Source organism: Mustela putorius, unplaced genomic scaffold (assembly GCF_011764305.1).
Source record: "Mustela putorius furo isolate JIRA1106 unplaced genomic scaffold, ASM1176430v1.1 tig00003869_pilon_pilon_pilon, whole genome shotgun sequence".
In the NCBI taxonomy this organism is placed as follows: domain Eukaryota; kingdom Metazoa; phylum Chordata; class Mammalia; order Carnivora; family Mustelidae; genus Mustela; species Mustela putorius.
This window is the reverse complement of record NW_025422021.1, coordinates 9,739,406-9,763,063: the sequence shown is the minus strand read 5'-3', so window position 1 is coordinate 9,763,063 and position 23,658 is coordinate 9,739,406. Positions and strand designations below refer to the sequence as shown.

At 55.5% G+C, this 23,658-nt stretch overlaps 3 protein-coding genes across 4 annotated transcripts in view; 2 read left to right on the top strand and 1 right to left on the bottom strand.

The window, feature by feature from the left end:
- METAP1D (methionyl aminopeptidase type 1D, mitochondrial) overlaps nucleotides 1-781 on the top strand; it is an 87,150-nt gene extending 86,369 nt beyond the window's left edge. Inside the window, 2 exon segments of the mRNA XM_004744073.3 lie at nucleotides 153-231; nucleotides 362-781. Of these exon segments, the coding sequence (XP_004744130.3) occupies nucleotides 153-231; nucleotides 362-440 (158 nt within the window). The 3' untranslated portion in view covers nucleotides 441-781.
- A 4,472-nt stretch (nucleotides 782-5,253) lies between these two features.
- DLX1 (distal-less homeobox 1) lies at nucleotides 5,254-9,802 on the top strand. 2 transcript variants are annotated; one of them, XM_013052069.2, is made up of 3 exons: nucleotides 5,697-6,019; nucleotides 6,700-6,899; nucleotides 8,040-9,802. In XM_013052069.2, the coding sequence occupies exons 1-3, from the start codon at nucleotides 5,707-5,709 to the stop codon at nucleotides 8,292-8,294; spliced, it is 768 nt and encodes a 255-aa protein (XP_012907523.1). In that variant the 5' UTR covers nucleotides 5,697-5,706; the 3' UTR covers nucleotides 8,295-9,802. The 2 variants fall into 2 exon arrangements, with proteins under 2 accessions (XP_004744133.1, XP_012907523.1); XM_004744076.3 differs by lacking the exon at nucleotides 6,700-6,899 and having other exon boundaries at nucleotides 5,254-6,019; nucleotides 8,040-8,250.
- Nucleotides 9,803-19,544: 9,742 nt separating this feature from the next.
- On the bottom strand, nucleotides 19,545-22,984 carry DLX2 (distal-less homeobox 2). The gene is made up of 3 exons (XM_004744077.3): nucleotides 22,232-22,984; nucleotides 21,545-21,729; nucleotides 19,545-21,054 (listed from the first exon to the last, which is right to left on the bottom strand). The coding sequence occupies exons 1-3, from the start codon at nucleotides 22,623-22,625 to the stop codon at nucleotides 20,635-20,637; spliced, it is 999 nt and encodes a 332-aa protein (XP_004744134.1). The 5' UTR covers nucleotides 22,626-22,984; the 3' UTR covers nucleotides 19,545-20,634.
- Nucleotides 22,985-23,658: the final 674 nt, after the last annotated feature.

The window sequence follows — 23,658 nt, the reverse complement described above, 5'->3', positions numbered from 1 at the left end:
ATTATCAGCCCTTGTGAGATGACAACAGGAACCCGTGGGGGAAGCACTTGGGGGGAGGGGAGGAGAACCTTCTTCTCTTTTCGTAATCAGCCCGAACAATATTTGACAAGAATGTGATTAGATCACTGCAGTAAATATTTTCCCTCTTACAGAGCCAATCATAACCGAGGGATCTCCTGAATTTAAAGTCCTGGAAGACGCCTGGACTGTGGTCTCCCTGGACAATCAAAGGTGTTTGCTTTCGGTGCCACTGCTTTGAGAGGCTATGGGAAGGGAGATTGGTCCGACGGCTCCCGCGAGCTACTGTTCCCCGCCCCGCCGGCGCTCTCGCGCCTTCTGACCGCTGCGGTGTGTGTTTCAGGTCCGCCCAGTTCGAGCACACAGTTCTCATCACGTCGGAGGGCGTGCAGATCCTGACCAAACTGCCCCACGAGGCCTGAGGAGCCGCCCGCAGGTCGCAGAGGCCGGGAGCTTTTTATCCTAAATTGCCGAAATCCAGCTGGAGAACTTTTAGAAGCCCGGCAAAACGGGAGGTCACGCAGTAACCAACCTAGCTTCACGTCTTGGAAAAACCCGATGGGGATCCGATCTCAAGCCTGGCCTTGGCCTCGGCCTCGGGGCTTCGCAGAGAGGGCAGGCTCGGCTTCCTACCGCGAGAAGTGATGGGGTGGGGGGGCTGGGGATGGGGACTCCCGGGTTTGGTAGGGGAAGGATTTCTAGAAATGCGTGGTTTACTCTTCCCCTTGCCTTGACTCCCCAAGTAAAAGCTTTCTCCTCCTAAGCCCATTGTGTCTGTTGTCCTTGCGCCTCTGACAGATACTAGAGGGAGAGGGTGGCTGGTTAATTTTTGAGTCTCTGAACTTTTCACATCTGCGGTTGGGGGGAAAGAATAAGCCTAGATGTTAGCTGGGAATTTTTTAGAAGTCTCTTCTTTTCCCCTTGTGGATCCCACGTTGGCACTAGCCCTTCCAATTCTTTTCCCTTCATAGCTGCTTTGGGATGAAGAGATTAGCTAGCAAACCGTGGGGTTGGTTACACATATTTCCTTGCCAGTGAACCTTGCATCTGGCCTTCACAGTGCTTTATCAGTCCACACACATGGCTTTCCTGGATCCCTGTGGCTCTTCTGGCTCTTCCTCACATCCCTCATCCTGCCCCGAGCAGCCATCCCGGAGGTTACTTTTGAGGGACCCTCTCGCCCCTCCATCTCTCTCTCTTTCTCTCTCTCTCTCTCACACACACACATCTGTTGCACTAGAAATTGGAACATTGCCCCCTCCCCATCCAGATGTGAACGCTGTCCAGCTGTCTAGCCCCTAAGCTGACCTCTCTCCGTATCCGCTGCCTTTGGACTGTGCTCTCCTGCTAGAGACCCAGAAGATTCTAGAAGATATGGAAACTTTTGAGGGCAAGAGCCAAGTTAGCTGGGATTGAAACTGGCAAGCCTGAAGCTCCATCAGCTTCAGAAGCAGAAAATCCAAGCACTCACATTCTACATTTCCCAAAGGCCCATTTTGATCAGAATACCCTCTCTTCCTCAGCAGGAACTACACCCCCCAGCACCTGTTCACCCCTGGGCTCAGGTGAAGAGGTGCCGGGCGTCCAGCAGGCACATAGAGAATAGCCCCCCTCTGATTATGGTTTTAGGAACAACTTCTGTGAGGGTGTCCAGGCAGTCAGGAGTTGTGCTAACTTTTGTTTCTACTGAAGCGGGTTTTACAAAGTTGCCAAGCACTAAATATAGCTTGGGCTGGAGAGCACCAAGGAAATGCAAGCACCTGTAGCTGCCATGACAGGTGGTCTCTGTGATCAGGACCCAAGAGGCAGCTGTCTTAGTGACACAAAGTGTAGGGAGAAGAGTTAGGAAACAGGCCAGTAAGTGCCCTTGAAGAAGTGGCTAGTTCAAGCTTTTCCCCAAGCGTGGATTCTCTTGGGGATCCTCCAACCCTTCCAGCCCCCTTTCTCTGCGCTCAGGCATGGAGAATTTGGACAGAGGTGATTCCAATCAAGTGGATCTGAGAACTGGAAAAGGTGAGGGAGGGGTTGAAGATTTACAAAGCCCACAGAAAACCTTCTCAGAGTTCTTGAGACATTGTTCAAGCAAAGGCCTACAGATGAGACTGCTGCTCTCAAACAATCATTCTCCAGGAAAGAACTCAGCCCAGATGGCCTTGGGAGAGGTTTGCCAGATAATGATTTCACTTCTTTTCTAGAGCAATGAGATTGCAAGGTTAGAGTCTTATCTTATCTACTGATCAGTTTACTCCAAGTTCCCCAAGAATAATTTTATTAGGACCACAGGGTTTTACCAACCACTGGGATAACATGCTGTTTGTGCAGCAATTATTTTGCGGTGGAAGTATTTATGGGACAGGTTTATAATCCTATTTATTAAAGTAACTAGTTTAAGCCTAGTTTAAACATGATACCCATGTATATGTATATATACCAGCACAGCCAATGTCAGCAGCTCGTAGGAAACAAACTTGATTTAGAGTGAACTCCGTTTAACATGCTTTTGAAGTTGAAGTTAGAAAGATTTAAAAATACCTTGTGCACCACCACCACCACCACCATCACCTTCCGGTTGGCCCCAGACCTCACCCCCGGGCCGCCGGCGTTTCAGCAAACGCGTGGCTACGGCTGACACCACCGGACTCGGGTCCTGCGGTGTCTCCCACTGGTTCTACTCGGAATCCGGGACTCTCGGGATAAACGTAGAGTTTTGTTTCCTGTCGGAGTTGGGACCGGCAAAGATCTAAGCAAACCAGCGTTTCAGAACAGGTGTCGTCTTAGCAATGGGGGTGGGCTGCGGTGGGAGGGATCCACCCCGGGCTCACCAAGTGGAGATAAGGTCGCACATTGCGAAACTGCTCCTGGCCGGGTGTCTCAGTACCCGAGGGGCCCCGGCTCGGCCGCACCTCCCTGGACCTGCTTCTCTGGGGCTAAGAAATAATCCCCGAGTATAGACACTTCCTCCTCCACATATAATTCATTTCTAAAATAAACAAGGCTCTGAAGCCGTTTCCCGAGGGACCGCGTCCTTTGTTCCACGGAGCCAGCCCGGTCCTCTGCACTGGAAAGGTTTGGATTTCTCCTTCCAGATGTGGACAGAGAGACCTGTAGACGACAGTCGCGACCCGTGGCTGCCTCTCTCCCCTCCCCCCTTCTTACAGTTCTCTGGCATAAACTGGCCACGGGCCGTCCAGCCGTCGGGTTTCCTCGCGTATAGCCCTGTGCGCCAGAAGTCAACAGCCACTTCCTCGGTCCCCACCCCGACCGGGCGCCAGCCGCGGCGATCACTTACGTGGGCAGGGCCCGCTAGAGGTGCGCGCAAGAGACCAGGGGCCCGGGCGGCATCCGCGCTGCTGTGCAGAATGCACGGCACCGCACCGCACCCCGAAACAGGCACTAGGAAGGAGCAATTAAAACCACAAGGGCAACACGGAAATCAAGAGGAGTTGAGCGGCTCCAGGAGTAGTCTGGTGGCGGAGTCATTAGCTGGCTGTTGCTACAAAGCATCGCCCTGTGATTCTGTGATTAAGGGGGAAAAATCTTTCTAAACGTTGGCAAACCAGTTATTGGTTTGAAGGATTTTTTTTTTTTGCTTTTGTTTTCCTTTTTGCTCCAACCACGCTGCCTGAAATATTGCTACCCCCAGTATCATACCCTTAAACCAAAGGGAGAGGAATTCCGCGGGCAGCAGCTGCGGCTACGGAAGTTAAAAAAGAGAGAAGCCCCTTCCACTAATATCTGTAACGACAGCACCAATGTAATTTGTTTTGAATGTTCATTTTTATTGGTGTTCCCTCTGCCAAAATGTGCTTGATTACAGAACAGAGGTTTGTCCTGTGATCATTGCGCACTCCAGACAGGGGAAGGTGCAACGCCGAAGGTTCAGCTCAGGCCAGATCAAATCCCTGGCTGTTTAACGCTGAAAGGCTGCATGTTGCTATTAGTGTTAAATATATGGCTAATTATGCGTATGAAAATTAAACATCAGTGTTATGCTAATGGGGCGCCTTCAGCTGCGGATCCGAGCACTTGAGACTACCATTTAATCAAATGAATCAGTAACTAATACATCTGCACGTGTGAACTTTCACAAGATCATTTCCCCGTTCCCGTCACACCGCTAAATTATGAAAGAAATAATTATCAACACTTTCTAATTACCTAACAAAGTAATTTGGGATTCACCGTGGGGCTGGCGGGATGGGGAACCAACAGCCCCTCGCAGACAGCGTGGTGCGCGCCACGCCTCGTGGGGGTGGCTGTGTGGTGTCGGCGGCGGGGGGCTTTTGTGCGCTTTTCTGTACCTAGCGCCCCAGAAGACAGAAGGCGCCGTGGCAGCTTTTGCCAGCCCTGCCCCCAGGCCCAGGGGCGCCCGCTTTGACCACTGGAGATGAGGAGGATCCTGGGCGACAATGAGAGACCTGTCCGTAACCAGATCTGCGAGCCTACCACTGGCCTGGTTTTGCCGCGGGTTTCCGGGGTCCACGGGACTCCTAAACCCCGGGTACTCTTGCCAGACCCCAGGAGGCCGGAAAATGACCACCCGATATCCGAGGCTCAGCGGAACTGAGCCCGCCGGCTCCTTGGCTCCACTCAGCGCCGCGCCCTTGGGGCGAGTGAGTCCAGGGCATTCGGCGCAGAGTGAGTGGAGGGGAGAGGGAGGCGGAGGAAGGTTGGGAGGGAAAGAGGGGGTGTGTGTTGGGGGGAGGGGGCGGTGCGGTCGCCTTTCCTGGGAGGAGAAGCGCGGGTTCCTGGCTCTCCGCGCGCTCTGCTTTAATCAGACCGGTGCAGCCTCGAGCTGGAGTGGCCAGCTGGGCCTGGAGCAATGCGAGCGGGCCCCAGGGAGCGGCGGCGGCGGCGCGGCGGCCGAGTGAGTGAGTTCGCCCGGAGGGCCCCAGACCCGATCCCAGGGATGTGGCAGAGAGGATCCAGGCCGGGGAGGCGCGGCCAAGGAGAGCGCTGGGCTAGGCACACGACTCTCGAGAGGACAGCGCTCTGCTGGCCGCCTCTGGTGCCACCACCCCCCCTCCCCGGCAGTGCGCGACTTTGCGCTCCCAGGCCGCGGCCGGGCTCCAGAGTCGCCCAAGCTGAGCGCTGGACCGGGTGACGGCGGCTAGGAGAAGCAGTTCCCCTGTCCCGGCGTGGGGGGCGGGCGGAGGGTGGGGACAGTAGTGGGGGGAGGGCGGCTGCGACGAGCGGTTGGTGGGTTTCTGGGAAGTTAGGCGCGCCGGGGAGGCGGGAGGCCGAAGAGCCACGGGCCGCTGAGGTTCCGGCGCGGGCGCTGCAGCCCATTGTGCGCTCCGCACGGCGCGCTCTGTTGCAGAGGAGCCCCGGCCGGGAAGTGTGGACGCGTTTCTCCCGAGGCCCGGCCACCTCGCCCGCTCTAGTCCAGCGGAGCCGGAGCGCCTCGGACCAATCCCCGGTGATTATGCAAGACAGCGGACCAATCAGCTCCGCCAGCTCATGAATATTTATGACCTTGGCTGAGTCAAAGCTTTGAAGCGAGTTTGGGGAGCTCGGCAGCATCATGCTTAGACTTTTCAAAGAGACAAACTCCATTTTCTTATGAATGGAAAGTGAAAACCCCTGTTCCGCTTAAATTGGGTTCCTTCCTGTCCTGAGAAACACAGAGACCCCCAAAAGGGAAGCAGAGGAGAGAGAGAGACCCACACCCAGACCCCGCGAGAAGAGATGACCATGACCACCATGCCAGAAAGTCTCAACAGCCCCGTGTCGGGCAAGGCGGTGTTTATGGAGTTTGGGCCACCCAACCAGCAAATGTCTCCTTCTCCCATGTCCCACGGGCACTACTCCATGCACTGTTTACACTCGGCGGGCCATTCGCAGCCCGACGGCGCCTACAGCTCGGCCTCGTCTTTCTCCCGACCGCTGGGCTACCCCTACGTCAACTCGGTCAGCAGCCACGCGTCCAGCCCCTACATCAGTTCGGTGCAGTCCTACCCGGGCAGCGCCAGCCTCGCCCAGAGCCGCCTGGAGGACCCAGGTACGTGCGCCTGCCAGGGAGAGGGAGAGGAAAGGGTACGAAGGGAGCGAGGGAGAAGGAGGGTGGAAGGGAGGGAGGAAGGGGGGGAGGAAGAGAGAGAGAGAGAGAGGAGGGAGAGAGGGAGAGAGAGGTGGGGGTGGGGAGGGCGCCGGAGCAATGGAGGTTTCGGGTATCAATCTATGTATGGATCCTTGTCATAGCAAAGAAAAGATTTTTTTAAAAATTCCACCCAACTCCCAACTATACAGCAAAGGATAAATCCGAGAGCGTCCCCTGGCACTGTCTGAGCCTCTGGGCGGCTCTGCGCGCGGAGCACACAATGCCCCTTTGGAAAACAGAAACCCACATGTGCACGTATTAGTCGCAGTAATTATTTATTGCGTAGCGCTATAAACAATGTATGCAATTAAGGGTAATTAAACCTCAACTACCGCCTGCAAAAATAGCAAACTTTCTCTGCAAAGGCAGGAACTGCACGCCTGGGAACTGCCCCAGTCCGCCTGCAGCGGCCCGGGTCCGGCCCTCGGACTTTACGGGACACTTCCCTGGCTTTCGGACTTTCTTGAGCGTTCTCTATCGGCCCAGCCTCTGCCATCCCTCGGTTGCCACTCGCCCTCGGCTCCCCGCACTAAAGGCTGTCCCCGCATTAACAGCAGTCCCCGCTTCTGCTGTCCCTCCAGGGGCTGACTCGGAGAAGAGCACGGTGGTGGAAGGCGGTGAAGTGCGCTTCAATGGCAAGGGGAAAAAGATCCGCAAACCCAGGACGATTTATTCCAGTTTGCAGTTGCAGGCTTTGAACCGGAGGTTCCAGCAAACTCAGTACCTAGCTCTGCCCGAGAGGGCGGAGCTCGCGGCCTCCTTGGGACTCACGCAGACGCAGGTACCTTGCCGCTGCCCTTCTGCCAAGCCGGCTCCCCGCGGCCGGCCTGCGCCCGGAGCTTCATTTCTGGCTCTCTGGGCCTCAGGGTCGGAGACTGTGTGCGCGCGTGTGTGCGTGTGTGCGTGTGTGTGTGTCCATGTCCCATCCCTGGTTCTCCCTGCGTCTCTCCTTCCTCTCTAGTTCTCTCTGCCCGGGCTCTGTCGCTGCACTCTGTACTCCGCACTGCCGCCGCTGGGCCCTCACTCCCTGGACAATCTGATTAGGGCGTGGAAGGATTTCCCTAGACGTTTTGTTTGGGGACTCTGAGGTCACACGTGCCCGAACAACTGGAACAATAGACGCTGGGCTTAATCCCTTCTTTGACTTCAAAGTGTGTGGCTAATCACTCAGGGCCGGGCCGGAGCCTCTGTCTCCCTCCTCCTCCTCCTCACCGGGTTAGGGTATGGGGAAATCCTTTCCTCTGCCTTCTCACCTCCCAAGTCCCAGACCCTGGAGGAGGAACTGGACCTTCCTTCCCGGATTGCTCTAAGACTCTGGGGAGCCCATGGGCTTTCTGATCAGGACTGGCGCAGGTTTCCAACGTCTGGGCCGGGATTTGGAGTAGAGCTGGGGAGAGCAAACAGACACTAAGGAAAGGTTGTTGTAAGTCCAAATGAAAAGTTTAACAAAACCTTTTGGCCTCCTCAACGCCCCCGACTCACTCAAGGGCAGAAAGGATGGAGCAAAGAGAAAGCAGGTGGCATTACAAATAAATTTCCTCCACTCCTTTCCTCCACTCGATTCTTTTATTGATGTTCATATTGGACTTGAAGACTGGATGTTGTGCAGGCGCTGCTTCTTCCCCCAGACGATTGGGAGGGTCGAGCTGAGTCCCTGACAAACGAAGGCCTGGATCCCCCCTAACTCCTCACCACCCTTGGCTCTCTGGGAGCTTGCCCCTGCGGGCCACCGGCGGCTGGCAGCCTGGCTTTGGTTTTTATAGGTGGTGGTGGGGCTCTGCTCCTCCAGCAGGGAGCTGCTCAGTCGCGCAGGGCGGCGAGGGGGATCCTTTCTCCACTGTCCCACGGCTCCCTTATCTCCCCGACGACCACGGTAGACACAATGGACCTAGCCGAGTCACATTATTGTCCGCTCTTGCAGGTCAAGATCTGGTTCCAGAACAAGCGTTCCAAGTTCAAGAAACTGATGAAGCAGGGCGGGGCGGCTCTGGAGGGTAGCGCGCTGGCCAACGGCCGGGCACTGTCTGCCGGCTCCCCGCCAGTGCCTCCCGGTTGGAACCCCAACTCGTCATCTGGGAAGGGCTCGGGCGGCAGCGCGGGTTCCTACATCCCCAGCTACACGTCATGGTACCCCTCGGCGCACCAAGAAGCTATGCAGCAACCCCAACTCATGTGAGGTTGCCCGCCCGCACCCTCCCGCCTCCTTCCCGTCTCCCCCCGGCCCGGGCCCCTCCCGCCTCCCGGTCCATCCACCCTGTCCGCAAGCCCTGGGCCTGCAGAAAGGCCCAGGGCCAAAGAAGAAGGAACAGCGAAGGCAGGACGCCCGCCACTTCCTTGGAGCCCCGCGCGGTCTGGACCGGCGACTTCCTGGCGCCCACGCCCACGCCCTCGCCCCCGCCCCGGCCTACGCCGCGCGGTGACAGCAGACAGCGGCCTCCGAGCGCAGGCACAAGCTCCCGAGACAGCCAGAGCAGCAAGATGAGCCAGCTGGACCCGATTCATCGACCTTCAGCTGTGTGGGACTATCAGGAAAAAGAAAAAAAAAAAAACCCACAAAAAACAAAAAACAATATAGAAAAAGCAAAAGCTTTTTTTTTTTTTTTCTGTTCTGTCTGTCTCTTGTCTCCTTTTGCTCTGTATCTGTTTGCTGACGAAGTCGAGGTCCTCGTCTGTCCGCTGTCCTCATTCTGCGGCCTCTGAAAAAAGTCACCAGGTCGGAAGAGGCTCGGGCCGGCAGGCCGCCCATTCGGGGTACTGGGACGTTTGGTCCTTTCGGACCTTCTCCTGGGCCTGCCTAACCATCTGTGTAACTCGCTCCGGAATTGGGGGAAATTGGAGGGAGGGGGTTTTATTTATTGAGAAATGGACTTAGCCTGAGGGTGAACGTTGGCCAATTCGCAGTTCTGTGGAGCGCAAGGAGCGCCTGGTCCAAGAGTACCGATGACTTCAAATGCACCCGGAAAAACGAATAGGGAGGACCTGGTGATTTTTAACTTATACAGTAACTTTTGTACTTCACTGGTATGGAGAAGTTGGAACTTAATGCTTTGCATTTTTACATGTTCCGTATTATTTTTAAAAGAAAAAAAATAGAGAAATGAAGCCAACACAATTTTCTCAACTCGGGAAAAACACTTGGTCGCTTTGCCTGGACAAGAAGGAAGATCCTAATTCCCTCCTTGGGGAGATCGAGAGAGGACCGATGGGCAGTGAAGAAAAAAAACCAGGCAGGCATATACGAGTGCCCTAAAGCCAATGAGCTTTAAAGAAAGACAAAAGCAGCACTAATCCCCAGAGGCTTGACCACAGGAAAACGCCAGGTAGCACCCTGGACGCCCAGGCTCCAATGCAGGATCTAATCGCTGTACATATTATTATTGTTGTTAATTATTATTGTTATTATTATTGTTCCGTAAACATGTTGCACAAGCTTAGCTTTTTTTCCGTTCTGTTGTGTGTGGCTGTAAAATCTGATGCTTTGTGAAATGAGAATCTTGACATTTTACTTGTGAAATTTGGAAAATGTGATCAATTGAAATCAACCGTGTTTTGTGTTCTCTATGTCAAAGTTTAGTTTTATATTGAGAATGTTAACTTATTGCTTTGTATCTTGGGAAAAAAAGAACTTTGTAAATAAGTTATAAAGTTTCTTTGAGACAGTAAAATTATGGTTTCGAGAAAGAACTGCTGTCTGGTGTGATGTGTGAGGGGTGCTGTGGGCTGGGCCCGGCCTCCAACTCTAGGGACAGATAATGCAGACAGAGGTAGGGACACCTGGCTCCAGACACATCAGAATAAGGGGCAAGGCCCTCCCCAGCGGCTGGGACCGTTCATTTTGCTCTGCTTCTGATCCCTAAGGGGTCTGATCCCTACCTGGGTTAGAAGGGTGGGCAGCGACTGTCTGGCAAGGGTCTTTGGAAGGGGGGGGATCAGGAACAGGTGCTGTGTGACAGAGCCGGGTCTCAGGAACCAAAGGGACTGTGAAGGCTAGCTGAGAGGAGATGAAAGCAGAGCTCAAAGGCAGCTGGCATGGGAAACTTTGTGCCACCCTTCACCAAGTTACCTCGCCGGAAGCCTAGAGGATTGAAAGCAGGGACGCTGGACTTTGCCCCCCACGCCGTCGCCGCGATCTGGCCTTGTCGCCGCGATCTGGCCTTTCGGCTTTTGCATGCCCGGTGGGCGCGCGATCCCGACGCGGAAAAAACGCGGCCAGACACCAGAAAAGGGCCAGAAGGACTCGTCTGTCTGGCTATACCCAGTCGATCAGTGAGCTCCGGGGGACAGTCCCAAGGCGTCACCTGGGCCCCTCCACAGTAACTCCCACTCACTGGGCTCCTCCACCAGGAGAAGCCCCTTTCCTCATAAGGATCATCAGCGTTTTTCCGCGCTCAGATGGAAATGCCAAGGGAAGGGCAGGAGGACTCCATTGACTCCTTGGTACCCAGGCGCCGGCTGAGTCAAGACCTCCCTCCCACCCCCCGCCCCACCCTAGCCCGACAGTCCTGAGGCCAGGTCAGTAAGGAGGCACCTCCAGTGGAACGTTCCGATGAATTCTCTCCGGGAGAAGTGGACTCCGATCAACCAGAACCAGATTGGCTCCCTCCACCCGGTGGCCTGGCATCTCACCCCAACCTCAACCCCAGACCCCACAGCCAAGCGGAGGAACCTCGGGGAAGCTGCGGGCCTCGAGGGCTGCTTTGAGCGATTCCCGCTTCCCTCGCACTCGCCTTGCGACACTGCTTCGTACCCGCTGGCCCTCCGCCTTTGGGGGGCCCTTTGCAGCGCGCGGTGGGGAGCAAAGCGGGGAAGGCAGTGATCTGTGTTGTGACAAGCACCCATTTTTCAATTGGTGCTGGTGAAAGAGCAGATGCTCCAGGCTCTTCTGACGCCCTTTGGGAAGGGGAGGGGAAGTGGTGGAGGGGGCGGTGGTGAAGGGAGCTGGGGAAATAGTGGGGGATGGAGCCGGGGACCTCGAGGCCCCTTCAGGGCTTGGGATTGGGGCATTTCCTCTCCCGCTGGTCTCCAGAACCCGGAACGCAAACCCGGGAGGCCAAATCTCGGAGGCGGGTGCGGACGGGCCTCGAAGCTGAGAGGGAGAACAGGATTTCCCAGGCTGGGTTCCGCCGTGGGGTAGGGAACTTTCCGCATTTGGTTTTCCCTGGAGATGTGACTTTGCTAAAGGGGAGGTTTTGGTGGGTTGCTCTCACACATCCAACTCTGGTGCAGCAGCCAGGACTCAGCGCCTGAAGCCACAGGCAAAATCTGTTTGGTCAAGCGGATTTTAATATTTTGAGATATTAGCTTATACTAATTTAATAATCTCTTGCTAACAGTTCAAATAGAGAAATTATTAGTTTTAGCTCAACGAAGGCGGTCTTTAGTTAGGCTCTATTATAATTATAAGCGGTTGCACTTTTAAAAAATGTTAATCTCAATATAGGCCTAATTAATGCTGCCTTGTTACTGACAAGTAGTTCATCAAATATCTGATTCAAAGATTTTCATAATGAGTATATTAATTAAACTATGAATAATCTAAAGGTGGTTATATTTAAACAATACCTCATTATAATGATTAAATACTGATTTCGAATATTATGTCTTAACAATTGTCACTTAGAAAACACAACCTTTCCTTATGTATGAGTCTGTAATGGCAAAATGCAATTTTGGGATTTTTTTCTCCTTGTTCAAAAAATGTGAACCTCATTTTAAAACACTTCTGAAATAGGTTACACACAGCTTAATGATTATCAAAATGACTCTTTTCTGCAAAAAAAGACCCCAAAGTGCGCGTACAGCTGCAAACCCAAGAGGGTCAGCATCATTTCACTGTATTCTCTTCTTGATTACAAGCCGGGCCCATCAAACACAACATAATTACAGTAATTTCAGGTTTATTTATTCTAATGCAGTTTCCCCATCTCTCTGGTAATTATGAGCAATTTTTTCGCCCAGGGAATCTTTTTGCATTAACAAAAGAGATAACGCACTGAAAGCCAAATTTGCTGTGCATTGAGAAAAGGGAAAAAAAAAAATCAAATAGGTGCGAGCTGCCATCTCTGCAATTCTCTGGTACCGGAGCCGGCAAATTGCTTGCAGGTGTATGGAGCAAGCTTGTCAATGGCCAGGCCTCCAAATTAGCAAATGCACAGCATCGAAGTAGTGAAGACAGACTTAGCAAAATTGCCAAACAACAGATACCTCTTTAATATCTTCTCTCACACACACTAGCTCTAAAAGGGGCAGGGGTGTGGGGGCGGTAGGGGCTCAAGCAGCAATCCCCAACCCCCTTCCCACTGGTCTTGGCTTTCATAAGCCTGGGACTGAGTGGTCCTGCAAGTGGTAGTCTAGTTGTGCAAGAATCCAGGTTCTAAATCTAGGTAGTATTTTAAAAATCTGAAATTGGAAACATGTTTATAGTTCACAGTTTTCCTTCATCGATTATTATGTTTTATTTTTCTTTCTTTTTGGGATCCGAAACTGGGCTAGGTCAGATGGCCCTTCAGCCTTCGCCTACTCTGTGCTAGTTAGAAGAGCTACAAAAAGTTTAAAAATTCCTCAACCAATATGCACAGAAATGTGAATTTATTCTTAGAATCATTCAATGGAGAAATAACTAAATCGCTCCTCTTGAAGAAATTGTCCATGTCTGTCACCTATGGAAAGGTAGGTCTAGGTGCTGGATATGGAACCTGAGATGCTTGATCCCAAGAAAAATTAAGAGGAAAGAAGCAACCCAGGTTCCTGGCTATATATTTTTTATCCTCTTATCTATCTATTTCATTCTGTATCTTTTGAAAACCAATTTCAGAATTATCTGGGTTTCGTCAAGCCAGCGCCTGGGTTAAACATCTGAAATCACAGGCTAAAGCGAACTTTTCTGCTCCTCATCCCGCACAAACCATAGGCACCTCCATCAAATGCAGTATGTTGGGTAAGGGTCTGTCCCTCCCATGACTCAAAGAAACCCTCCTTCGGTCCCCAGCTTCACAGCAGCCCCCAACTCCAGTGAAGATAGGCAAACGGCTCTAAAGGGTGCCTTCCCCAGGCTCAAGAAACCTGTCACCCACACCCACTCCGTTGCTACCCCCGCCCTCATCCCCCAACCTTCAGGGATTAACACTTCCTGAAACATCAAGTGTTTTTATAAAAAGGAAAAAAAAATAATCCTGACATCGCTGACAAGAAGTTTTGATGGAAGAATTAGCTGGTGCATACATAATCACTCCCCCACCCTCCTACTCCCGGAGCGGGAGCCACCGCGGCGGGCGCAGCGCAGCCTTCCAACCCTCTGAAAAATGAAACCAGTTTCCACCCTTACCTTCTTCAGTGTCAATTTCAGATAATCTGGACACAATCTTTGCTAGATCAAACCAAAAGGGTCGAAGGCGGCATTTGGCTGGGAGAATGACAGGAAAGAAAAGGCAAAAAAGGAAAAAAAAAAGGGGGGGGGAAAGAAAAATAGGAAATATAAAACCGACCAAACCAGATCAAAACAAAACCAGAAAACCAAAAAGAATCCCCCAGCCCCATCCTCCTATCCTGAGAGTAAAGAGTGGAAAGAGGTCTCCAGGACCAGGCTCCTCCGAGCGCCGCAGGCTTTTTGCAGCGCAGCGCTTGCAGAATAGGACTGAAATTTTCGGCTATATAGCCTCTGTCTTTATAGCTGATGAAAAAAATTGCAGATTATTAGCATAAATGTTTACTCTTCATTACGCTGATGACATTGTGCACTCGAGATCTTGGTAATCTTTGGGAAAATTATGAGTAATTTTTAAAAATTTTAAAGCAGCAGCAGTTACCATGCAATTCAGGCTAATTCTGCGTAGGCTCCGAACGGATATAATTATCGAGGAGTCAAGATGTTATGCTAAAAACTATGCATTGATATTCCCATTTATTATGTACATACAACTTTGACAATGTTGATGCTTGAAATAGCAGGAAATTGTCTTGCGCAAAAATTACAGTCCATATTAGGACATCTGAAATTGCGAAGAATTATATAGTAATTGCAGGCTTTCAGATGGGAGAGCCAGAATGCTCAAACTAGTGCAAATGTGGATAAAATTACAGATCAGAGCAAAAATTAGGGAAAAAGGGGGTCTGGGATTTTTCAGGTTGGCTATAGGATTCCGGAAGTGTCTAATGCCACATGATTGCTGCAGCTTTAGGGGAGACATTCATGCCTCAAATAGCGCCTTGGCCAGGGTGGCTTTAATTGAATTTCTTGGGCTTTTTCTTTTAATAGGGGCAAATGAGAAAATTGGCCACCTAAGGCAAATTTTCACTGTTCTCCCCTTGAACATGTCGAGAAGAGAATCCTTTCTCCGCGTGCCTGCTTTTCCGGGTTTGGATGCCGCGGAAGCTCCGGGCCCCCACCCTAAATGCGGCAACTATTAAGAAACTGACTGAGCCGGACCTCCCGCACCCTCATCCCAACACTCGTTCCTTTCTCATTTCAATTTCTATCCTCCTTCCTTCGGCCCCTTTCCTGGATTCTCCCAAGCCCCCCTCACAAAGCAGCCGGGTTGGGCCCAGGAATTTGCAGGCCAGGGGGCGGGAGGCGGGAGTGGGGTGCGGGAGCAGCCTTTGCATTGAGGAGTTGGTATGAATAGGAGCCTGCTATTGGGAAGTTTTGGGATGAGGAAGAAAGAAGCTGAAGGTTGTTGGGGTCGTCCCGCGGTCCCCTAGGCCCTTCTTTGGTCAATACCGTCCCGAGATAGCGCCCCCCAGAAACACTCATTCCCCACTTGGGCGGTGCTTCTCTAGAGCGCTGAGACACCCTGCGACTTTAAGAAGCTGAGGCCAGGGCCGAGGAGGGATGGGGCGGGGCGGGGGCTGCCCCAGAGGAGGGGGCCACGCGGCGGCAGCGGGCGGGAGAATCCACCTGGTGTGCGGCCACCTCTCGGCGCATCCTAGACTTGGTGGAGTTCCAGGGCCAGAAGTCCCCATTGTTCCGTGAGCGACGATTTAATTTCTAGAGTGTCTGAGACTCCTGCACCCCCAAAAGGAGGGCAGGAACGGGAGTGTGGGAAACCCGCCATGCTTGCTCCGTTGGGGCCCTAGTCTGCCCTCTGGGATTACCCCCGGGCTCTCCAAGTCCAGTCCTTCCCTCCTTCTCGCCTCTTCTCCGTCCCCCAAATTCTAATCCTCTGTCCTGCAGCCCCCGCTTGCCCCTCGCAGCTCTTCACCACCTTCCCGGGCTTCGCACCTGATCCTCCTGCTCCCCCGCCCCCCAACTCCTCTCTCTGGCGGGACCCGACCCGGGACGCAGCTGGTGGCACCAGGGCTGCCGAGAATCCTGCAAACGGCCTCCGGACAGTCGCGGGAGCGCAGCCCCACTGCCCGCAAATCTCAAAGACTCAGTGGTGTTTGCGTTCTGGCCCGACCCTGAGGACCAGAGAGCAGTCGGAGTCGGAGTAGGAGGCGGCCCCTGCAAGAAAGGTCTCTAGAGACTGTGCCTGTGTTCTCACGTGGGGCTCCGAGTGGCTGCTCTTCCAAGATCTGCCTGCTCTTTCTTTTCAGAAACATATTGTCTCCCCCGCCCCGCCGGGCCCCAGGCCCCAGGGCGGAATGTAACATCTTGTAATGTGGCAATCACTGCCAAAGCCGTCCCTGCGAGGGGAACTCCTGCCAGGGGGGCCTCGGTGCTCGGTGGGGCCTCCGCATCCGCCCCCGCTGGTGTGTCTAAGGGGAGGAGGGGGCGGGGCAGCAGGAAAAGCGCGCGGGGCAGATCCCAATGGGGAAGGAGGTCCCGGCAAAGGGAGGCTTCTCTGGGGCTGTTTTGGGTGTCATGACCCCGCCAGAGCGGGCCAGTCTCCGGAAAGCCTGGTCGGACAGGGCCAGGGGCTCGCGGAACTGGAACCTTAGGACCGCGCCCCACCCCCTCGCTTCTGGGGACCCCAAAAGCGAATGCAAGGGAGGTATTTTAGGAGGAAAAGAGATCTGTAGCTTCATTTTAAAGGAGGTATCTGATCCTCAACAGGTTTAAGGCACTGGTGGTCGCTGTTCCTTGGCGGGAAAGGAGCCGGCTTTTGACTTTTGAGCTAGTGTTTGGGACGGGGAACTCGGGGGTGGGCTGTGTGGGAGTGGGGGAGTTGCTCCGGGGTTTTACCGTCAGGGAGCACGAATTTTTTTCTTTTTTTTTGAAAGGCTAGGGGGCTTTCTGGTCCCCAGTATCGTGTTCCCCTTCGAGGGGGCTTCTAACACTGGAGGGGATCATTCCACCACATTTGCACTCCTCCCTTTACCCCTCTTTCCCTCCTCTTCCCTTCGACCGCAGAACTGTTTGTAAACAAAGACCCAGTTTTGCAGAGTACTCTCCGCCCCCATCAAACCTGATACTTCCCGCAAACTCGCCCCACCAGTCTCGGAAATTCTTACACAGGACGGATATTCACAATTTTCACAAGTAATCCTGAAAGAAAGCCGAGGGGAAGCCTCTTAAACGGTCCCACATTGCAGCCGCGCTGATTAGGCCCGGGATCCGTTCCCTTTCTTCTCTCCCTACCCCGGGAGCCGCGGGGCGGGCGGCTGGAATTCGGGGCAGCGGGAGCGGGGTGTGTCTACACCCAGCGGAGCACCCGGGGCTGGGTGGCCTGCGCGCCCTGGCGGGGGCGGGGGGCAAAGGGGCGGGAACGGGATGAGAAGTGGAAGAGGGAGCGCCCCGGCTGCCAGCCCCGGGAATTGGAACTCAATACCAGCGCTCTGCCAGAGTTCCGAGCAACCCTGCCAGGGGGTGGAGCAGAGAGGGCCGGGCATCCCTCACTCTTCGGCTTCCCTCCCCCTGCTTCCCAGCGCTTGTCATATCCTGTCTCTGGCCTGATATTTCACGCGAGCAAATGGAAGGGGATTACAATGAAGATTTATGTGTGTTCCGAGCGCGACTGGTTTCCCAGTGTAGGGAGCCGAGATCGCGGCTTCCCATTTCCATTTTTCATTCGCGCTTTGGGGAGCGCAGTCCCGCGTGGTGGGAGCGTGTCTGCTCGGCGGCGGGCTGATCACAGGGCTCCGCGTCTCTCCGCGAGCCGTGAGACTGTGAGAAAGACTTGCCAGCTCGTTGCCTCCGGCGGGGCTGGAGCCGTCCCCTGCCTCCCCCAGCCGGGCTTTGTTTGTCCCCTCGCTCACCCCTCCTCCTCCCCGCCCCCTCACTTCTGAGACCTGGGCGCATCCTCGCTTCCCGGTCTCTATGCCCTTCTCCGGGTCTGCGGAAACGCCCCCTTCCTCTGGCCCTTGCACCCTCCTGATCTCTGTTTCGCGGGCTTCCCGGGGAAAGACGCGCCGTGGCCTGGCGCGACCCCGCCGCCGCCGGGTGCCAGGTTCGGTGACTCCAGCGAGTCTGTGGGGCCTCGGCCCACCCCGGAGCTGGGGCCGCCCGCCCTCCCGGCTCCCAGGCTCGCTCATGCCAAGGCCTGTTGCGTGATTCCAACTTGGGCTGACATTCCCTGCCCCGGGCGCTCCGGCGTAGGCCTCTTAATCATCTTGTCTGCTGCAGATCCTCGACACCAGCCAATTTACTGCCCTGTCTCTCCTCGCTGGTTTCTGGAGGGGGAGGGGAGTGCGCGCAGAGGAGGGGAGGGCGCATTCAACCGCAGGAGGAAGGCTGGCACCAGCTACTGGCACTCAAAGAAAACCACGGAATTTGGAGCTGCGGGGAGGGAGAGCAGGAATGGGGTCTGCTAGGCAGCGGCTGCTTAAAGAAGTTGGAATCACAGGGTCAGCGAGCTTTAGCTCCGGCCTTCCTAGCCTGGGAAAACAATGCAGGAATGGGAATGGCCACTGGATTTGTAGCTTCCCTGTTTTTCCCAGAGTCCCTCTCCCTGGCCATACTCTGTTGTATGTAAGCTAGACTCCACGCAGGCCCCCAAACTGGCCAGAAAAGGTAGGATTTGTCTCAGGATGATGGCACTGAATGTAGAAAGTCCCCCCATCTCATGTCTGCTTTCTGGCAGAGGTGATCGGAAGACACACAGGGATGGCCTGAATAGCCATCCTAGAGGAGGCCTGGATCTGGCTAGCAGGGCTCTCTGGCCTGCCCCTAATTTCCTCTCCTGTAGAGGCCCCTTCAGAGGGGATGGCTGAGGTTCGGGTTCTCATGTAAGAAGGGGCCAGAGCTGAGCTCTCTCAGCTCTAGAGTTCTGCTTTTCTACATGAGGCAAAACTGGAAAGGCTTCTGGGTCAGTCTGGACCTCATAATCACACAAGTACACACAAGGCACAAGTAAAGCCTCCCTGTTTGGGGGGCATTGGGATCAAACAATAGACTACTAATAGCAAAAATGAGTGCTTACTATGTGCCGGGCACTGTTACCTCATTACCTCATTATATGCTCACAAAAACTCTGAGATAGCTGTTTTTATTTCTCCAGTCGTATAGATATGCAAACTACAGCACAGAGAGGTTAAGGCGGGTAGCCCAGAATCACAGAGTTAATGATTAAACCTAAAACGCTTCCATTGTAGGCCTCAGTGCTTTGAAGGAAAGGGACTTTTAGTTCAGGCCTATATTACCCACCTGCCCTTGGCCTTTGCAGAGAATGACAGAAAGTAGGGTCACTTCCCACAATGGAAGCTGGGTGGGGGGGACCCAAGGTAGAAAGCAGAGCTGAACGGTGTGTGCACATTTCCCCTCAGAGAATGTGAGATGGAAGAGTGCCACTCTCACAGCAATGTGCCTCAGTCTCTATGTGAATGTGCCTGTGTGCGTGAGTGTGCTTGTGTGGGTTTGTGTATCCGCGTACGTGAAGGTGCGCGTGCATGAATTTTTGTCAGTGGTGTGCGTGTGACTCAGGAGTGTGTGACTGTGTGCATACTAGAGTGTGTGATAGTATAGATGTGACTATAAGAGTCACAGTGTGTGATTGTATGTGTGTTAGCGCAGCCCTGCGTGCGGGGGTCGCCCTGCATTCCAGAGCAGCCAACTGAGTTTCCCGAGGGCCATGGTGACTCACTGAGTTCTCAGCTCTGGCAGCCCCAGCAGGGCCACAGGGCAAGCAGAGGGGAGGGTCCAAGGTAGGGGTCTGACCCCGGCTTCTGCACGCTCAGGCTGCGACTGCAGGTCCCCTGCGGCGGCTCGGAAGCTCTGCCCCGCCTGCACCACCGGTGCGGGGGCGGCACAGACCGCCCAGGCGAGGGGCAGTGGCGCCGGCGCTGGAGGGGCCCGGCGGGCGGAGGCTGCAGCCGCCGGAGTGCAGGGTGACTCACCGCGCCTCGAGAGGGCAAACCCCGCGCCAAGACTCGAGTGCCCGCAGAGAGTGAACATTTCGGGGAGGCCCATGCCAAGCGCGCCTGTTCCCGCCTCGCCTCACCGCTCTCTAAGCCTCTGAAAGATGGAAATGTCACTTTCTCGGCCGGCCAGATTCCCCGCCCGGGCAGGGGGCTCGAGGCTCCAGGTCATGACTCCAAGGAAAAAGCGCACACATCCAATGAAAACAATAATTTATTTAAATAATCTCTTCATATTGTAAAATCAACATTAAGAGCATGTTGTTTTCATAATAAATAACCCCAAAATATCTTTCATTTCAAGAACAAAGATTTTAGGATAAGATAAAATAAAACCCAATCAGTAGCTTAGTTAAACTGAGAAAATTTTCAAAGGGAAAAATAAAATGGAGGGGTTGCTGAGGTCACTGCTAAACCGCAGTTTTCACAAGTGGGGGGGGGATTACAAAAAAGTCTGAAAAGACGAGTGTTTTTATACAAATAAATCAGTGGGGAAATCTGCACAGACACCTTTATTTACAAACTCTATGTCGAAGTCCAGCCTAACAATCCTGAATAGGTTTTAAAAAAGATAATTTAAACACATTTTTTTGCAGTGTCCACATATTAAAAAATCATTTTTTCCCCAACATCAAAATGAGGTCATCCGCAAAGGCACCTAAACTTTTAAAAAAATAAAAATAAAAAAACTCCAAAGGTGATGGATGAGGAAAGAGCTAAGGGAGCGTTCCTGGGGGAGGGGGCGGGATCTAAGGCAGGGCAGAGGGGGGCTCCAAGGACTGGGGACAGCAGGGCAGAAAAAAAGCGGCGGGCAGCCCAGGTCACAGGGGCGAGTGGGGAGGGCACGCAGGCCCGGGAGGTCAATCAGCCCATCGCTGGAGCTGGGCCTGGGGGCGGGCACGGAGAAAGGAGCCTCAGAGCACCCTGGAAACTTCGCGGGCGGGGGAGGCGTCCCTCCCCCCGGACTCAGCCCGTGGCCCGCGGCAAGGAAGGCGCCCGACTGCCTCTTGGGTCGCGGAGGGAGGAGAGGCATGTCTGAGGCGGGGCTCAGGTCGGAAAGGCAGCCAAGGAGGGCGGCCCTGCCGGGGGCCTCGAAGAACCTTCCAGTTCCCCACCGCTCAGAGGCAGCTCGAGGAAGCAGGGCCCGTGGCAGGCCCTCCCGGGCCTCTCCTCACAGAGGGTGGGAGGCGTCCTCGGGCCAGCTGGAGGGACCCTCCGGCTCTCCGGGCGAGCACTGAGGATCACCGATCTCTGCTCTGTCAGTCTCCTGCGTAGTGTCCCTCGGGTTAGAAAATCGTCCCCGCGCTCACCGGGGCGCCCCCGCCGCCGTGGTGGTGGTGGTGGTGGTGGTGGTGGTGGTGATGGTGCGGCTGCGGGGTCTGCGTTGGGTGCAGCAGGGGCGCGGCGGCCTGCAGGTGTGAGGCAGGGCCGGAGGCCTGGTGGTACCACGGGTAGTTGCCCAGGAAGGCCGAGGCCGCGCTGCTCGGGCTGGAGCCCGAGCTGCCGGCGCCGCTGCCGCCGCTGCCGGGGCCGCCACCGCTCCCCATCCGCTGCGGCGCGCTGAAGTCCCAGGAGGCCGGCGCCGACACGGGCGGCGAAGCACAAGGTGGCGAGGTGCTGGCCCCAGGGTGCTGTTCCGAAGGGATCTCACCGCTTTTCCACATCTTCTTGAACTTGGACCGGCGGTTCTGGAACCAGATTTTGACCTTTGTGGAAAAGGAACCCGAACGTTAGTGGAAGAACCTGGATCTGGGGCAGGGGAGGGGAGGAGCGTGGAAAGCACGCGCGGCAGGCGAGCGGATCACGTGCCGAGGCCTCCGAGGCTGGGATGGCTCCCACTCTATTGGGAGGCAATCTCAGAAAATCGGAGACAGCTGGTGTGGGTGCACCGAGGTGGTGGTGACAGCGGGGGAGGGTCAGGAGGGCCAATGATTTTACCCGCTTAATCAGTACGGCGCGGTAAGACTGCGAAAGCGGCTTTCTGCCCACCCCGGTCCTTTCGTTTTCTCGCGCGCGGTGCCCCCTCTGGGGATTTCAGCTTCAGGAGTAGAAGTTTAGACCGCCCAAGGCGCGGGCCTCGTAATCCTTAAAATTACTTTAGAAACACTTTTTTAAAACGTTGTGCTGACCCCGCTTGCTTCCCAGCCACCCCAGGCCCGCGCGCTCCTCGTTCCGCTCCAGGCCGGGAGCCCTCACCTGAGTCTGGGTGAGGCCCAGAGACGCCGCCAGCTCTGCTCGCTCGGGGAGTGCCAGGTACTGAGTCTTTTGGAAACGCCTCTGAAGAGCCGCCAGCTGGAAACTGGAGTAGATGGTGCGGGGTTTCCGGACTTTCTTTGGCTTCCCATTCACTATCCGGATTTCAGGCTCGAGGTCCTCTTTCTCTGCAACGCAACGCAACCGTGAGAACAGCACAACCGGGGAGCCCCCAAAGACTTCCCGCTGGGCGTAAGCGCCTGGCCTGGGACTTGGCCTGAGCCGGGGAGCGGCTTCTCGGAGACGAGCAGGGCGCTCAGACTCCACTTCGCTAAGTGCGGACTCGCGCTTCCTTGGAACCTGGGAGCTGGATTCTCCAGGAAGGGGAAGAAGGAGCCAACCAGAGAGAAAGAAGGAGCAGGTGGTAAGGAAATGAGTTGCCATGAAGCATGCACCGCGCGCCCACTCGGCCCCCTAAGGCCACCTGGTCCCAGCAGCCGAGCCCCGAGGGACCTACCCAGTGACCCTCGGCAGACTGGAGGTTGAGAAGAGTAAAAGGCGCAGGGCGGGCAGGGAGGGAGCAGGCAGAGTACACGGCAAGGGTTCCGGATGGATCCCCGCCCCAAACAATTTTCGCCCACCCATCCCAGGAACTAGACTTGTCACCCTTGACGCCAGCGTTGTGCATACCAGGCTCATTGTTGGCCGGGGAAGAACTGGTCCCGTAGGGTGCGTAGGAGGTGTAGGCGGCGGTGTAGCCCAGGTCGTAGCCGCTCTTGGCGGAATAAGGGACGTTGTTGAGGCCGCCGGCGTGGTACTGGTAGGAGCCCATGTGCGCGTAGGGCGAGCCCCCACTGCCGCCGCCGCCCGCCGGGTGCTGCTGGTTGGTGTAGTAGCTGCTGTCGGTAGCTGTGGATACCGGCAGTGTGGGCGACTCCTGGGGCTTGTGGAGGCTGCTGCCGTTGCTGCCGCCGGGGCCAGCGCCGCCGCCGCTTGGGGGCTGCTGGTGCTGGTGGTACGTGCTGGAGGCCGTGATCTGGGTCGAGTGCATATCAGCCACCAGACTGTCAAAGACTCCAGTCATCCTGGCCCGGGACGGGAAAGAGCAGGGGTGGCGGGCGCGAGGGGGGAAGCGAGGCGCCTCCTCCGTCTCTCCCTGTCCCCTCCAGCAGCCAATGTAATTACGGGGGGTGAGGGAGGGTGGGGAGGAAAACAAGAAATGTGGCAACGGTCTGGGCAACTCCTCCTCCGGGGGAGGCGATCACCGTGCACTGCTCGGGACAGCTGCCGCCGGCCGCATCCTCTCTCCGCCTCTCTAACCCGCTCGGCTTCTTGCCCAGCGCCGGCTCGGGCGGGGGGCGGGCGGCGGGCGGCGGAGGGGGCAGGGGTGGCGGGGCCAGGCCGGGGCTCCGGGAGGCGGGAGCAGGTGAGCAGCCCAGAGCGGCCTTACGATTGTCTGCGGGGCGGGTTCGGGCAGGGTGGGCATTTAACAGTCGTCACGTGAGCGCCGGGACGTCACCTAGCAACAGCCAATCCCGAGCGCCGGGCCGCGAGGCTCCGGGCGCCGGGGTACGCCTGGCCGGGGGGCTGGTGTCACGGGGCGGGCGCTGCGGCTGCTGCGGTTGCGGGCGCAGACAGGCCGCGGCTGAATGGGAGCAGCGAGGCGAGGGAGTGGGGAAGGGGCGCGGTGGGGGGGCGGGGGCGGGGGCGGGCGGTCGCAGGACGGGAGGCGCGAGGACGGGGACCCGCTCAGGGGAGAAGACCGGGGGTCTCCCATCCCGTTCTGTGCACAAGCGCCCACCAGGTCCCGCGACTCGAGTCCTCCTGTCCGAGGTCCGCGCTCAAACACGGATCAAAGCGGCGCCGAGAGTCGAGCCAGGTCTGGCTCCGCTTTTCCTCGGAGCGTCGGGCGGTTACCCTTGTCAGTCGCTCGGCGCTTGAAGTCGATTGATTTAAGTGATCCATAAACCACGTATAATAATCCCTACTTCCACATACTTGCTAACCGACCCGCAGGAATATTAGATAATTAATGAGATAATGTTTGAACGATTGTTTTCTTATTGCTTCCGTGAAAAGCTATATAAATTCAAAAATATTATCACCAACGATGTATT

What these genes read in the sequence shown, in the direction of transcription:
- DLX1 (XM_013052069.2), top strand. Translation starts at nt 5,707, where the DNA reads ATGACCATGACCACCATGCCAGAAAGTCTCAACAGCCCCGTGTCGGGC. An exon ending in GAGCCGCCTGGAGGACCCAG is followed by an intron (nt 6,020 to 6,699) that starts GTACGTGCGCCT and finishes CTGTCCCTCCAG; the next exon opens with GGGCTGACTCGGAGAAGAGC. An exon ending in TGGGACTCACGCAGACGCAG is followed by an intron (nt 6,900 to 8,039) that starts GTACCTTGCCGC and finishes CCGCTCTTGCAG; the next exon opens with GTCAAGATCTGGTTCCAGAA.
- DLX2 (XM_004744077.3), bottom strand. Translation starts at nt 22,625, where the DNA reads ATGACTGGAGTCTTTGACAGTCTGGTGGCTGATATGCACTCGACCCAG. An exon ending in CCCGGCCAACAATGAGCCTG is followed by an intron (nt 21,730 to 22,231) that starts GTATGCACAACG and finishes GTTGCGTTGCAG; the next exon opens with AGAAAGAGGACCTCGAGCCT. An exon ending in TGGGCCTCACCCAGACTCAG is followed by an intron (nt 21,055 to 21,544) that starts GTGAGGGCTCCC and finishes TTTTCCACAAAG; the next exon opens with GTCAAAATCTGGTTCCAGAA.